This window comes from Tiliqua scincoides, chromosome 3 (assembly GCF_035046505.1).
Source record: "Tiliqua scincoides isolate rTilSci1 chromosome 3, rTilSci1.hap2, whole genome shotgun sequence".
NCBI classification, from domain to species: domain Eukaryota; kingdom Metazoa; phylum Chordata; class Lepidosauria; order Squamata; family Scincidae; genus Tiliqua; species Tiliqua scincoides.
The window spans coordinates 216,842,725-216,859,243 of record NC_089823.1 but is presented as its reverse complement, the minus strand read 5'-3'; the positions used below and the strand labels follow the sequence as shown (position 1 = coordinate 216,859,243).

General features: G+C 41.2%; 1 protein-coding gene across 1 annotated transcript; it reads left to right on the top strand.

The window, feature by feature from the left end:
• Window positions 1-784: 784 nt before the first annotated feature.
• SLC33A1 (solute carrier family 33 member 1) lies at window positions 785-16,519 on the top strand. The gene is made up of 7 exons (XM_066622333.1): window positions 785-1,005; window positions 1,687-2,527; window positions 6,558-6,748; window positions 8,219-8,403; window positions 9,616-9,733; window positions 10,493-10,708; window positions 11,465-16,519. The coding sequence occupies exons 2-7, from the start codon at window positions 1,759-1,761 to the stop codon at window positions 11,630-11,632; spliced, it is 1,647 nt and encodes a 548-aa protein (XP_066478430.1). The 5' UTR covers window positions 785-1,005; window positions 1,687-1,758; the 3' UTR covers window positions 11,633-16,519.

The window sequence follows — 16,519 nt, the reverse complement described above, 5'->3', positions numbered from 1 at the left end:
TATTCATTCTCTCTATCACCATATCCTGTGGAAAGGAGTTCAACAGACACTCCATTTCAGCAGTTGTCCCTTGGTTCTGGTGTTGTGTGAGGGGGAAAGAGCAACCCTCCACTCTATCACCGTATCCTGTGGCAAGGAGTTCCACAGACACTCAGTTTCAGTGGGTGTTCCTTGGTTCTGGTGTTGTGTGAGGGGGGGAAGAGGAACACCCCTCTATCTAGCACCTTATCCTGTGGCAAGGAGTTCCACAGTCACTCAACTGCAGGGATGCTCCCTGGGTCTGGGGTCCACTCCATCCTTCCCCTGCATCACTAGGCTCAGTGATGCAGTTTCTGCTCATTCAAGCTGCCATCCTGCCCCCAGTTACCAGGGAGTAAGCCCACTTACATAATGGAACTTACTTCTGAGTAGACGTGCACAAGCGGGCGGTCAGCATCCAGCAACCTCCCCCTAGTGGGCAGCCAGAACTGAATGCACAGTGTATGACAGCTGCGCCGCTCTAGCTCCAAACCTCTATGCTTGCTCGCCGCTCTGCCTCCATATCTCTATGGTAGCGCGTCCTCAGGCGCCCTGTGGGAAAGCGGAAGCGCGTGGAGAGCTTCTTAAGGTCCTCCTTCGCTCCCCCTTCCTTCCTGCTGCCTAATGCCTTCTTCCGATAGGGCGGCTTCATCGTGACGTCACGCACGGTCGACCAATGGGATAGGACCACGCCTGCCCAAGGGTTCTGCCGGCTTGGCGGCACCTTGTTGGGGCCGTCAGTGTTTCCCGTCGGAGCGCTGCGAGGGCTGAACTGGCCGGCTTGGAGGCGGGCTGGGCTGCAGTTGGTGTGGAGGCTCTGGAAGGGCGCAGCGAGGAGCAAGAGCCGCCCTCGTCCCCGCGGCGGAGCTCTGGAGGGGGAACCTCGGCTGCCTGGTGGGGAGCCGCCCGGGAGTGGCGCTTCCCTTTCCCCTCCGAGGGTGGAGGGCCCTGCCTGGCCCCAGCCCTGCTTCTGGGAGAGACCGCAAGGTTAGGCCTGGAGTGGGGCAGGGGAAGGGAGTAGGAAGGACAAGCAAGAAGGACAGACCTGGAGTAGAGGAGGGAGTAGTAGGCAGGTAGTAGTAAGGCTAAAACAAGAGAGGCAGGCCTGAGGTGGAGTAGTAGAGGAGAGTAAGTAGGTAGTAGCAAGGATAAAGGCCTTTAGTAGGAAGGCTAAAGAAGGGTAGGCCTGGAGTAGGATAGTAGGGGAGGGGGTAGTAAGTAGTAGGAAGGAAGTAGCAAGGATAAACAAGAATAGATCTGTAGTAGGGGAGGGAATAGTAGGTAGGTAGTAGGAAGGTGGTAAAGATAAACAAGAAGGGCAGACCTGAAGGAGGGTAGGGGATAGTAAGTAGGTAGTAAAAAGAAAGTAGTAAAGATAAACAAGAGTAAGCCTGAAGTAGTGTAGTAGGGAAGGGGGTAGTAAGCAGGTAGTAGAAAGGGTAAATAAGAGTAGGCCTGAAGTAGAGTAGTAGGGGAGAGGGTAGTAAGTAGGTAGCAGGAACTAAATAGTAAGGATAAACAAGGATAGGCCTGAAGTAGGGAAGGAGGGAGTAAGTAGGAAGGAAGTAGTAACTAGGGAAGGGGGCTGACCTGGCAATTCCCCCTCCCCCCAATGATACAGTTTAGTCAGAAGTGGAAGCCTCTCAATCTCTTCTGTGTTTTTTTTAGGGGGAGTAACAGTCAGACAGCTGGGAACACACCCCCACCTTCAGGACGGCAGCGGTGGACTACGTGTGTGACATGTCTCCAGCCATCACCTACAAGGACAGTAGTCGGCAGCGCCGGCCTGGTAACCACCAAAACTCCCTCGATGCCATGAAGAATGAGCCTCCAGCTTTGGACCTGCATGAGGACGGCCACCTTGAGACTGGCAGGGGAGATGACAGGGAGCTGCTGCTTCAGGAGCCTGGTTTTAAACCCACAAGGTGCCCACAAGGCTATCGAGCCGAACTGGGCAGTATCTTGCTGCTCCTCTTTCTTTACGTGCTGCAAGGGATTCCTCTGGGGCTTGCGGGCAGCATTCCGCTCATTCTGCAAAGCAAGAATGTTAGTTACAAAGACCAGGCTTTTTTCAGCTTTGTCTTCTGGCCCTTCAGCCTGAAACTGCTCTGGGCCCCTATGGTGGATGCTGTGTACTTCAAGAGCTTTGGTCGCCGCAAGTCTTGGCTTGTGCCCACGCAGTACGTCTTGGGCCTTTTTATGATGTACCTGTCTTCACAGGTGGACTCTCTGCTTGGAGAAGAAGGCAAAAGCCCAGATGTGGTGGCCCTTACTGTGACCTTCTTTTTGTTTGAGTTCCTGGCAGCCACGCAGGATATAGCTGTAGATGGCTGGGCATTGACTATGTTGTCACGGGAGAATGTGGGCTATGCTTCCACTTGTAACTCCGTGGGCCAAACAGCTGGTTACTTCCTGGGAAATGTCTTGTTCTTGGCTCTTGAATCGGCTTCCTTTTGTAACAAGTATTTACGCTTTCAGCCTCAACCCAAAGGAATTGTCACACTTTCAGGTATTGTTTCCTAAAGTGAACTTAATCTGAGTATTGCTGCGAATGCCTTGTATCTCTTTTGCAATGTCCACTTCCTTTAAATGTGTATCAAAAGTGTTAAAATTTCTTTTTTAATGTCCAGGGCAGGTTGAAAGATATTCACCTCTAGGATAGCGAAGGGTTGAGGGGTTCATTCTAACTTGAATTGTTCTAGGTAGGCTCCTTTGCTGAATGAAACACCTGTGGCTGAGAAACAAAATGGAAAACTTGTTATAGAAAATAATGCTAAACTCTAGGCATAGAAAGAACTTGTGTTTATACATAACAAATTAGGAGCTTGTCAAGTTTTGCAAGCAGGGATTTGCAAAACAGGGATTTAAGGTGTTATCATCAGGGATTACAAATCATGATGACTATGCAAACTTTGGGTTGCACGGGCATGGTAAGAGGATACAGGTGTCTTGTTTGCTGCTTGAGGCATATGGTAGGCCGCCTTGAGATACAGGAAGCTAGATTAGATGGGTCCTTGGCCAGATCCACCAGAGTTCTTCTTATGTTTTTATGAGTGGGAATGGAGAGTTCTAGTCTTTTCCCCAGCCTCAACTCCCTTGTTTCTTATTCCTGCCCTCCTGTCTGTTGAATCATGCAGAAGAAGGGATGGGGCCGGGATCGCTTTTCCAAGTCTGACCCTGCTTTCTCCCCCCAAACAAAATCCTAGAATTTTGAAATTAGAAATACTCATCTTATTCAGTGTAAGAAGCTGTATTTGGAATGGAAGAAGGGTAAAAGGCAATGTGGACAATTGCCTTCTTTCCTCCCTAATACAGCACCCACTCCAGCTGTCAACATTTCTTGTATTCGCAAGACTCAGTTCTCTCAGCAGTATGAAAAAGACCTGGTTTGGGATGAGAGTGAAGAAAAGAAGCATTGGAATTGTGAGGTCACTGTGGGTGTTAACGAAGCCATCCAGTATCTGGTCAAGGAGCAAGTTTTGCCCCATAAAAATGTTGCCCACAAGCACAATTTACTTTTCTCTATCAAAATGAATGACCACCATTAACTTACCTGAGGAAATGTAATGGCATGCACCTTGGGACACTGGTGGGCTGACGTTGGAAACTACACCTGTCTCCTGCCCAAAGGCTAGTGAGAAGTGGGTTGTGCCCCTGATTGCAGCCTGTTTGTCATCAGTTTTAACATGCCCTGGAAGCCACTGAGAACCAAGCTAGCCCCTATCTATGTAATCTTGGTCTGGGTTTTATTTCTTGGTCATGCAAAATCTAATGCATTGTTTGGAACTAGTTATTTAACTTATCCATACAAGACTTCCATATGGCTTACCACATCTATTTACAATGACTAATGGATTATGTAATGTTTGGCCATTAGATAAAATTTAGTGATATAATGTGGTATTGTTGGCATCCTTCAGTCTCAGAAGACTATGGTATCACACTCTGAATAGTGGTTCTGGAGCAAAGTGTCCTCTCCAGTGTGCGAAGCCTGGGTAAAGTAGATATGGCGGATAGATTGTTACCCACGCAGCAAATCCCCCCTCTCCATGTCGCTGAAATGGTCCAATGGAAAAGCAGAAGCCAGTACGGTTGGTTCCAGCGGTGTTGCAGGAGTTGCCAGAACATGACTGTGTTCAGCCATGAACTGCCTCAGGGACTCCGGCTCCGGATTTTGCCTCGAGGTTGACTCCTGAAGCCTTTTCCATAACTGGATGTAGCCGCAAGGCAGTGGAGGTTTGGGATCAAAGTTTTCCTTCTCTTAGATGAGCTGCCTTCCCAGGCTAACAAGTCCCACCTACCCGGTGGCTGTTTAGTCCCTTCTTATGACAAGTACAGCCAAACTGAGGGCCTATACTTATCCCCAGGGGCATAGATAGATAGAATGTGACCAGCTTATAAAAAACAGCATGATCCTTGCATTTAACAGTTCATTCCTAAACCTGTTTAATTGTTGGTAAGCCACAGTGAATTCAGCATTGCATTAGATTGCTTAGGAATCAGATTGAAGACTTAGCATTTAAGTTCATTGGCTCAAAATGTTTGCTTTCCTTTCTTGCTCCTTAATTAGTAGCACTATCTTAATTGTTCAGTGAAAGGATCTGTGTTTATGACTAGCAATTTTAAATTTTCTTTTAACTTTATTAACATTCAGTTATTTAAGCCTACAGTTAGCTCAGCTAATATAATCTTTGCAAGTTTTGACAACTGTCGGTATATCTGACTTTACTGTACTGGCACCTTCTGCAGCATTATCATACTAGCCCAGAGCACTGTCTTAATTCTGCAGAATCTGTTTACTGCCTGTGCCTCTCCATCACCCTATAGCACTTCTGCATTATTGTAGCAGTGCAGCTAGCATAGATGCTATCAAATTGTAGTAAACATGAAACACCTGTGATATCAGCAGTATGGTGAAAGAGCATCTATCTTCTCTGAGAGAAGGGGAAAAATACCCATATATTGGAGAACCTCCAAATAAATACCTTTGTCCAGACCATTTAAACATATCAAAAACAATGAACTAAGTTTTGTAGAGTTCTTTCCAGGCTTTGTGGTGTGTGTTCCATGTTTTCAATATGGTCGGGTTTGTGTCTCTCATGTTGCATTAGTGCAGGGCTGGGCAGGAGTCCCCAGTCTTGTTGACATGGACAAAATGTATCCCATCTGTAGTATGCCTTCCTGCCAAGGAGCTTGGGGTGGTATCCATAGGCCTTTCCTAATTTTATACTCCAAACAGCCCAATGAGTTATGTGAGGCTATGTGTGTGTGAGAGAGAGACCCAGGACACTGAACCCACATCTTTCCAGAACAAGATCACCATTATATATGCAACACCCCACTTATCTGCTTGCAACTGCCTTTTTGCTGCATTCGTGGAGCATAAGAAGTTGTGATCTTGCACTGGCAATAAGGGCCAGAGTGGCATAGTGGTTTGGGAGGTGAACTCAGGCCTGGAAGATCCAGGTTTAAATCCCCCCTCAGCCATGAAGCTTCCTGGGTGACCTTGGGCCAGTCACTTTCTCTCAGCCTCACCTATCTCACAAGGTTGTTGTGAGGACAAGGAGGGGAGCAGCTGTGTACACTGCCCTGAACTCTTTAGAGGAAGGATGGTATAAAAATGTGAAAAATAAGTAAGGGCTCATTTCACCAATCCTATAGAATTTCAATTTCATGCAGAAGAGAGGCAGGAGGGCATCAGTGTAGGAATAGAAGAGGAAACTTCAGTGGTGTCTTGCTGCAAACAGACTCTCTTGGGCATTTTCATCCTCTTTTATGAGGGCTTTGCATCATCAGTGCCCTTGAGCAGGAGTGAACTGTTGAAATGCATTGGGCCTGCAATAAGTTACATTTCAATGCACCTTTGAGAGATCCTCTTTTGTTACTTGCATAACAAGCCAGAGGATTAGATGGAGTAACAATAGTTCATGCTTACCCATTGAAAATACAGCTATAGCAGAAAAAACTGCAGTGAACTCGGGCTACAATCCTATCCATACTTTCCTGGGAGTAGGCACCATTGAACACAGTTGGACTTACTTTTGAGTAGACATGCATTGGATTGGGCTGACAGTTTCTTTGCCTATAGTTAGGATTTATGCATGGTTAATACAGTGGTTGTAGGATAGTATTTTCTCTACCTTACTTCATTTGAATATTTGGCAGCATTAAACATACCTTTCCATTTCTCTTCTGAGAATCATAGCTGTCTATAGGAGAAAGTGGAAACATAGACTTCAATGCTTTAAATGCACTCTGGTTTCTTGTGCAATATAGACTACTGATCTGCCTTCCTCTCTTGAAAAGCACTAGTTAGTAATGTACTCAAGCAGAGTAAATGTGGTGCGAATCAGTTAGCTGGAGGTAGCAAATGCCTTTTGTAAAATCTCTCTCTTTAGATGGTACTTTAATTGGTTTCTGCAACTCAAAGCTAGTCATATCAATGTTTGATCTTCATATATAGTTTGTCTTAGCATGACGTATCATTATAATGGGAAAGAGTTTGAATTATAACTGCAAATAAATGTGTCCCTTTTTAGATTTTCTGTTTGTCTGGGGTGCCATCTTTTTGATAACTACCACCTTGGTTGCACTCTTGAAAAAAGAAAACAAGGAAGTAACACTTTCAAAAGAAGAGACAAAAGGCATCACGGATACGTACAAGCTGCTTTTCTCAATAATCAGAATGCCCTCAGTCCTTACATTCTGTGCCCTGATCTTAACTGCAAAAGTGAGTGAATGATTTGTGATTACCAGCTGGTAATGTGTGCCATCTTTATGCGTTACTAATTTGTTTTCACAACTTTATGGCTTGATCCTTGGACATTGCACTCTGTGGTGTTGCACTGAAGTATTGGTTTGGAGCAGAATGTTGTCTTGATGCAGTTGTCCTATGAGCCAGAACCGCTATATGCATGAACATGCTACGTCAGGCCATTGATTCCTCCAGCCCAATACTATTTTCTCTGACTGACAGTAGCTTCCTAAGAACCAACCCCTGCTAATTGGGTCAACCCCTGCTAATTGGGTCAACCCCTGCTAATTGGGTAAGAGGCACTTTTTCAAGTGGGTGCTCCTTTTTTAGCAGGGGGAGAGTAACTGGCCCACCTCACCCCAGCACTGTCTGTTCTAGTGGCTGTCTGCTAGTATTCCTTTGCATCTTTTTAGATTATGAGCCCTTTTGGGACAGGGAGCCATTTAGTTATTTGATTTTTCTCTGTAAACCGCTTTGTGAACTTTTAGTTGAAAAGCGGTATATAAATACTGTTAATAATAATAAGAAGAACTCAGCAAGTGGTTTTTCCCATCACCTGATACTTGAACTGGAGGCATTGGGGATTGAACCTGGGAACTGAGAGTAAGTACATGGGCTTGACACTGGTTTGGTTACATTCCCAAGCAAACAAACCCTGGTTTGTTGGATTGTGTGAACAGACCTCTCTCTATGGGTTATTGCCTGGACTGAACACATGCGTTCTTGTACCGTTATGAGTCACATCTATATAGTCTTTTAACCAAGTTGTCACTGCTTATAAACTTTGGAAATTGCTTTGACCTTTCTGGAGGCTGACATCTGGGTATAAGAGACTAAGGGCCGAATCCTATCCAACTTTCCATCGCTGATGCAGCTGTACCAATGGAGCATGTGCTGCATCCTGAGGTGGGGGAGGCAGTTATGGAGGCCTCCTCACCATAAGTGGCTGCATAGGTGCTGAAAAGTTGCATAGGGTTGGGCCTTCAAGCAAATAGTACTTGGATGCTTATGCAAACTACCTGGTTCCAAGCTATATTTATAGCTGATATCTAACATGATATTCACAGTTTGTTTTGCTTGGATCTGTGTTTGAGAGCCACTGTAGCTTAGAGGTTAAACCAGCCTTGTAAGCCATTTGCCCAGGATACGTTGCTACTCAGAATTTCCATTAGGAACATACTGTCACATTTGTATAGGCAGGTAAGATCCAGTGTGGCTGTCAAATATTTTGGTTCATATCTATTAGTGTGTACCAGAGTATTGGACTTGGACTAGGTTCAGATCCTAAACAACTCATGGATGGGTCCACCACCTGATATCCTCAAGACTATAAGGAAAATAAGGACCTATTTCAACCTTGCTATAAGAATGAGTGAGACAACTTGTAAAATGCTTTGTATGCTGACAGTGCCATAGAAATCAACAGTATAAGTTTGTGTATTGCAGGTTGGATTCTCAGCCACAGATGCAGTGACAGGACTCAAACTGGTGGAAGAAGGAGTACCTAAAGAACACTTGGCTTTGCTTGCTGTTCCCATGGTTCCACTGCAGATCATATTGCCTCTGATTATCAGCAAATACACAGCAGGTCCACAGCCCCTGAACACATTTTACAAAGCCATGCCATTTAGGTAAAAATATCTTATTGTTGTACTTGTTAAGATACAGCACAGTCTGTTAAAGTGTAATTATAATTTTGTAACTATTAAAGGCAATGAGAGGTACATGTCATTGGTAACCTTTACCATGAATCTTCATTATGTTATGAGGTAGCATTGCTGAATTAACTTTTCAGGAATTGAACTTGATTAAAACTTCACCTGTGACAGTGCAAATGCTTATGCTTCAGGCCCACTGCATGTTGCCTGAAGCTTGTTACTAAGGCTGGTGGGCTTGCTTTTTCTTCAGTAAACTGCATGTGTGGAGGGCCAAATCTAGAACAAGACTGCAATCTGGGGAGGGGAGGGCTTTAATCCCTTGCACCCCACCAGGATTCCAATCTAAATTGCCCCCTTCTCCTGTGCCTGCTAGTTGTTTCAGGATAGAAGCTTGCCTTGTTGCTAAGAAGAGCTTTCACTGTAGAACAAATAAAGCCATGGAAGGCAAGATACAGATGAGGGCCATGGTGGGGGGCTTTGCTCCAATCTGGAGCACATATCCTGTGGACATTACTCACTGAAGGAAAAGCAAGCACATCAGTGCTAGTAATGGTCAGTATAATATAATGAGTAGTTTAGTCCTACTTCACTACTTTCCCTTTAATAGTATTATCTACATTAAGAGTAACCTGGGCCCCTGGGTTTTTTCTGATTTTGTGGCCTTTATTGATTTAGCCTATGTGGATTAATAAATCCTTCAGGTCTTTATGATCTAGGAAAAGCTGGAATCAGCTAACCTCAATTTTGTGTGAGCAACTGTTTTTTCAACTAGAAATCCTGTGAGTAACTGTGTGAATTTTACAAAGGAAAATTGTGTGCATTTTACATCTTATCTAATATGTGTGAGTTTTATATCTTACCAAGATAGAAGCAATCTGTCTGGTCACTGGTGTGCACTCTTGCTTATAAAGATCAAACAAAGATGCACCTAGTCAGTGTTTACAACTAGCATGCACAAGGTGGCCCACAAGAAGCTGAGAAGTAGTCCTCCCGTGAACTATAATCTGCCTTTTGTCCACTCTTGATTTTATACCTTGCCATATATTTACATCTTGTATGTACAACAGTATGTAAATATATGGCAAGGATTTATACCTTGCCATATATTTACATCTTCTCGTACTTCATGTGAGAAGAAAGGTTTCCTACAAATAGAGTCAAGACTCATCTCTTTTGTTCCTACAGATTACTATTTGGGTTGGAATTTGCTCTTTTAGTGTGGTGGACTCCCAAAGTAAAATACGAAGGAGGATTTCCCATCTATTACTATATCATTTTGTTGCTGAGTTATGCTTTTCATCAGGTAACTGGTTGCTATAACTTTTTTAAATAGGAGTCTTTTATGTAGACGGAACATAAATTTTTTCCATACATTTTTATTTGAATTTTTTCCATACATTTTATAATTTTTTATATTATACATATTGTTCTTAGGCTTTGTTACCAGTTCAGGTGCATTTGAGCCTGCTCCTTACTTTATTGTTGGTTTCAGTCTTACCTTAGCAGTTGGAACATGTGCCATCCATAGTGAAGTCAACAAAGAAATAAAGTAAAAAGTCGCTTGATGTAAATGTTTGCATTTGGGTATATATGAGGCTGATGATGGTACATCATGTCTTCCTTACTAAATACTACAGGAAGAAAAAAGGGGGAGCTGGGCATGGGTTTACAGTTCCATAATCTGTGCCATGTCTAGTTTCAGCCCATGCATATCCCCACAAGGGAAAAGATAATGGAATCAGCTGAAGAGGCTGAGTTAGGGCCACCTGCATTTTACTACAATCTCTAATACGATGGCCAGAAAACTGCTGTTCTCTTCCTTTTATAATGTATATAAAAAAGGTGTGTGCAACCTTTAGAATTTCTGCTGAACTTTCAGGAGCCCTCTTTACACATGGCACCATTTGGTAATACACATTTCTTAGGAGGAAGCTCCACAATGCTTGACAGAGGTTTTTTTAAGCTAGCTCTATTAACATCAAATATTTCATTCACCTTAAGTAACAGTTACTTTTCAAAAAAATTTTTTAATGACTGTGCCCTATTGGTTGTTTTCCTGCAGATCACTGTTTATAGCATGTATGTTGCTGTAATGGCATTCAATGCCAAAGTGAGTGACCCACTCATTGGAGGAACATACATGACACTCCTTAACACAGTGTCAAACCTGGGAGGAAATTGGCCTGCTACAGTGGCTCTTTGGCTTGTTGATCCACTTACCAGGAAGGAATGTATAGGAGCTCAGGGACAGAGTTGTGGGACTGTAGCTGCTGCAGAAGTAAGTTTTGTATACTTTCTACTCTAGTGTGAGCCTTAAAATGATTCTACTAATTTTCTGCAATTATTTCCTATATTTAAACAATTGTAGAGAGACTTGGGTTTTCTGTAGTACCAACATGTACAGTACTAGATACAGCTTAATGCACAGTTTTCATACCAGTGCTTTCCTTGCTATGCAGTCCCTTTACTTTGTCCATCTTATTAGATTATGTGTCCTCTGGGCACTGCGGAGCTGTATACAGTGTCCTGTGCTGTTGGATCCAAGTATTAAGTAGCTGTAGCTTAGTAGTAATTTTTTCTGTAATTTTAAACCTTGCAGAGTTGTGATGATAGCGGAGCTCATCTGGAATATTAAGAAAATATTTTGATAGCATGTTTATGGTTGCCATAGCTGCATTCCACATCCATTCTCTTCCTCTTCCTGCAATATTCTTAATATGGTGGGGGGGGGGGAATTGTGGAGCCTTAGGACCTTGGGGAGAGGGCTGTAACTCAGTGGTAGAGCACAAACTTTGCTTGCTGAAGGTACCAGATTCAATTTTTGGTAACTCCAGGTAGAGCTAGGAAAGACCCTGTCTGAAACTATATCTGGTTGGTATAGATAATGCTAAGCCAGGCATGCCAGTGAGCTGACTTGGAAGAACACTGCTTCATACATTTTTTTATATGTTGCGTTTTTGTCAGTTTATAATGTTTAATGTATTTTTAGTGTGTGTATCTATATAATTTCTCTCCCCCACCACCTGTTTTGCAGTTGTGTACAAAAGAAGGTGGTTCCTGTGTTATTACCCTTGACGGTTATTATGTAGAGTCCATAATATGCGTTGCCTTGGGACTTGCTTGGTGGCTCTTTCTTGGACCAAAATTCAAAAGGCTGCAGGATGAGAGATCATCGTCATGGAAGTGCCGAAGAACCAGTTAATGGCAACTGAATATCGAAAAATGCTAGGAAATTCTTTATGGTTTGAACCTTGGGCAAAACCATGTCCCTTAACAAGCATACAAGAATACAAGTTGCTTATGTAGAAAAATGAATCCATTCACACTGGACAACGACTGAACAAAACAGAGCCGGAAAGTAGTCTATGACTATTATAATTTTTCCCCTTCCACACAAAATTATCCTTCATGTGAGAAAATTCCAACTCAGAAGCAGCAGAAAACTGTAGCTTTGAAATGCTAACCTGCAGTATCTGTTGTCTGGTTTATCTCTCAAACATCTGTAAATATGATGCCCTCTCACCTTAAAATGTTGATTTGAATACAGAAATTGAATATGTATTGTAAGAAAGCTATAGAAAGGATAGAAGGCTCCCTACAGATGTTTCCCTTAAATATCGGCTAGCATAACTACACTTTACAGGAGAAAACTGTGAAAGTATAAAATTCTTTCAAATGTATTTTCCTGGCCTTGATAAGCTTTAAAGACTTACGAGAGGAATATTTTTATAATGGCGAATATTAGCTTTTTAAACAAACACACTTTACTTTCAGGCACTTTGATTTGCAAATAGAAATTGTTTCTTCATGGCAGCTTGAGTATGAGAGGGGAAGGACATTATGTTTCCAGTGGTGATGCAGAGGGTTACAGTAGCCAGAACGGATGAGCTTCTAAGATTTAAGAACAAGTAGAAAACCAGTAAGTTCAGCTTTGTGGAGGGGGTGGGAGTGGTTTTGGTTTCTCCAAGAATAGAAAATAGTCATTCGGTCATTTCTGGCTGCTACCAACCATCTCCTATAACAGGTGAAGTGATTGTTGCAATGATGATTAAGAGGAACTCTCTTCTATAGTGCCTTAATGATGTACAGCATGCTGTTCGTCACTTAAAATGGGGCACTATGTCGTATGTTTGATGTATTTTATACATCTTTCACAATATTAAAATACCTTCAAAAGGTATGATTAGTATCGGTTTTCTCCTGATGGTGATCTGTAATCCAGAAATTTTATTATCAAAGGGTATTGTCTGTCTCAGTTTTACTGGTTCTTTCAAAAGGTTACTTTTTGATATTCTTGATTGCAAGTTGATCTGTCATGGTGTACATTTGACTCTTAAGGCTGTCTTCAGATAATGAATTAGAAGGGGAAGATAATGCACAGATCTTGAGCATGCTGACGTGGGAATACATTCAGCTGAAAAAAGTTGTTTTCAAGAAAAAGGATAAAATTGCACTGTTAGGAGTTATAATGCTATTGACAATTAAAAAAACAAAACTTCCTCCTCGCTGGACAGAGTGGTTTACCATTAAAAGGCTCTGTAATCTAAATCAATAAGGTAGGCATTAGTGGTTGATTGCAGTGTAAGCTCTCAGTTCAGAGTATTGCCATTTAGCTGGTTTATTATCTTAAAAAGGCTATAGTCTTTAACTGGATATGCTTTAATTTGTGTAACCGTAAAATTTTATCTAAAACATTTCCCGTTAGACTGGAAATCCCCAACTTTCGTCATGGTTGAATTCCAGACGTTTGTCCAGAATCTGTTAATTGGGACAAATGGTTCTTCCTGACACAGCACTCTCACACCAACACAAAAGCACCAGAATGGACTGTGCCTGCCTGCATTAAAGCACCTTCCATAAGTTGGATGTCTATTTCCTGTTCCAGTCATAAACTAGTTAACTGTTCGGATCCCATGGACCTGAACTTGGTTATGTTCATGTGCTAGTGTCTAAGTCTAAGGGGAGGGGCTGTTCTTCAGGTAATAGGTTTGGGATTGCAGACTGTTGACATGTTCTGTTGGTTGAAATTTATGCTTTCGTTTGCACTTGGCAGATAGAATATAGGGTTGTCTGTTTTAGTGGCCTCTGTGTCTTTAACAGCAGCATGATGTGCAGACAGTAGCAGGTGATATGAAGAGCTATGAACTGTCTGTGAAAAACTTTATTTGCTGATTTCTTCAGATCAGGATGATGTTTAAACCATGGCACCTGCAAGGTTGTTTAGTTGGCAATTTTCCTTGAGTCTACTTTTCCCACTTTGTATATTCCAATGTTATGATAGCACATTATCTGTATCTTGGTTCAGATTGAAAAAATTGAACCTGTTTACTTGAATGAAAAATCCACTGTGCTCTCATTAAATACTTTTATTTTTCATTTGTTTACAAGAACTTGATTTTGTTTGCCTTAGATTGAATCTATCCTCAATAGCTGGAAAAGCACAAATAAAATGTTGGCTTTTGTACTATGTCTGTACAATAATTCATTTGGGAATATTTAGTGGCTTGAACATGTATTTATTGCAGTTCTATTTTTTCCTGTTTTGCCACAACATAAATGAAAAGCAAGGTTAAAATAGCTTTAGACAGCATTAAGGAGAGGCTTCTAAAAGGGCATTTGGGTTGCAGGGCACGCACATTACATTACTAGTTAGTCTTTTTATATTTTACAGTTCTGTATTACTGTATATACGATGTGCCAAGATAAATAAAGTTTATTCATTGGAATGGATTTTTGATGCTCTGGAATGGCTGGCTAAACTAGGAATCAATAGCAAAGTGAAAACCAAAAAGTTCAAGAGATCATGCGATATACCTTAATCATAATGACTGGAATCCAAAGATCAGTGGAGCTAACTTGTTTTTCTTAAGCTGCAGCTCTTCTGCAGTGATGTTAGAAACTGATGGAAGTTCTGAAACAGCTTGTGTTGGCATGGGATATTGCTGTTCAAGGGTGAAAATAGGTCCAGAATCCCATGGATTTTCTGAGAGTAGCTCATGTGTAATAGTACCTTTCACTTTGGTTTGATTTTTTTAATATACTGGAATATATCTTAAATATAGATATATACACTGACACTTCATCTCTCAAACACTCTCTCTCTCTCGCGCGCACACACACACGGATCAGAGTTCAAGGTAGTTTATCCTTATCTTTTCTGCTCACAGACATGTTTTTTTCTTCTTAGACATGATCACTGATGTGATTTGTGGAGGTATTCCTATGGAATAAAAATATATAATGGAAAACAAGTAACAGTTCCTATATGTGAGCATATTTTGAAAGACTGATTTCAAACACTTTCACACAAGACAATTTTATGTTAACTCTACCTTTCAATATTTCAGCTTTGGTTTGTTTTGAAATCCTTTTTAAATATGAGAAGATGGTAATAACAGATCTGTAATAATATAGTGACCATTTTTCTTAATGTTCTAGTCTGGATAGATGGCTTTTCCACATGGCACAGAGAGAAACATTCTGTTTTTCTTCAGACGCTTTACACAACAGTAAAGTGAATCCACCATAATTTGCACTGTGATATTCTCAGATTTCCACCCAGTCCAAAGAACTGTTATGGACTAAGTAGTTCATGAAGTTAAACCATCAGCCTTTTCATTTTTAAACTATTGCCTGAACTGATACTAAATCTAGACAAAACTAACTAGTTTGAGAAAGCCATTTGTTGTCCATAAATGAAAATACACTATAGTAATTCAGCATGGATTGCAAACTATGTAAATGACAGGAAAACTTTCTAAGTTAGATTTGATTAAAGGTCTTCATATGACTGGAATAAATTATTACATAGACTTGGCACATAATTGCTTCCTATTTTCAAGATAGGATTTTTGCTGGTAGTTCTGAGCATTCAAAAACATTACAAGAAAAGTTGAATTCATTTAAGGGTCACAAGACAGTGTTTCTTATTGTGGTAGTCACCTTGTTGTGTGACAGGAGAATGTCAGAGGTATGTAGAACTGTGTTTAGGAACCCCTAAATACTTCCCTACACCCTATCCGTTTCTGATTCCTTTTCGGATGCACCCAAATACATAGCACATGCAGCCACCACTAGCTAGGTACACTATACATAAGTACTAGAAATCTATACTTATCAATTCTCCATGCGTATTATGTTTACCTTTGTGTGTTTTTGCAATAAAAATATAATCCTTTGATTGAAAGTTACCTTCCTCCCAGTCTCCTCATTAAGCTAGGCAAGGGATCTCTTTGCTTAACGCTGTCTTGGTATCCAGCCTATGGTCCCAAAAGTTTCCAAAAGGCTAATATACCAATTCCCCTAAACAAAGCAGCCTTTTTGGTAACATTATTATTGGTATTTGAATAACTGCTCAAGCATCTTACCTTGTGAATCTTATCCAGCTGTTTCTGGGCTTGCCATTAGTTATAAAATTCCTGATTTTTAAGAATATTTGGTTTTGCCTGAATTCTTGTTCCATGTGAACTTGTATCTTCAAAACATGACCACAGTGGCATTGTGTAGTTTATAATATTGCCTTCTTTCAAAGAAGCCCAGAACAAGTTACTCAAGAGAAACTGATTATATGCAATCAAATTCATTTTAATAGCATTTTCCAAGGTATATTTGCTTCCTGAAGAAATAAATTGTAATGTTGTCCAAAACGGATCTCTTTAAAAAGTTCATTTTGTTGAGACAGTTAAGTGTGACCAGAAACTTGATGCAATTGTTTCATATACTTTATTGTAGCATAGATGGCGAACGAAAGTATAATATATATAGCGATAGTTCTAAATCAGTTTGGTTGATCTTTTTTCTGTTATGTGCTGTATATTAAGGCATTGCTATTTTAAAATTGTTTGATTTAATTTGAAGTGGCTGTTAATAATATCAAAAACAGAATGAAATCACTTGCCAACTGGCAATTAAAAATGGCCAAATTTTATAATGCAGCTTGTTTCATTGCTTTTCCAAAAGTGTTCACAATTCTTATTAAAGGTTTTGAACTATTTATATCTGTTACTTGAGTAGCATGGGACCCTGCTATGTTTTTTGTTTAAGGTGTTAAGTTTATGAAAATGCCTAACTACAAAAGTTCTCTATTTTG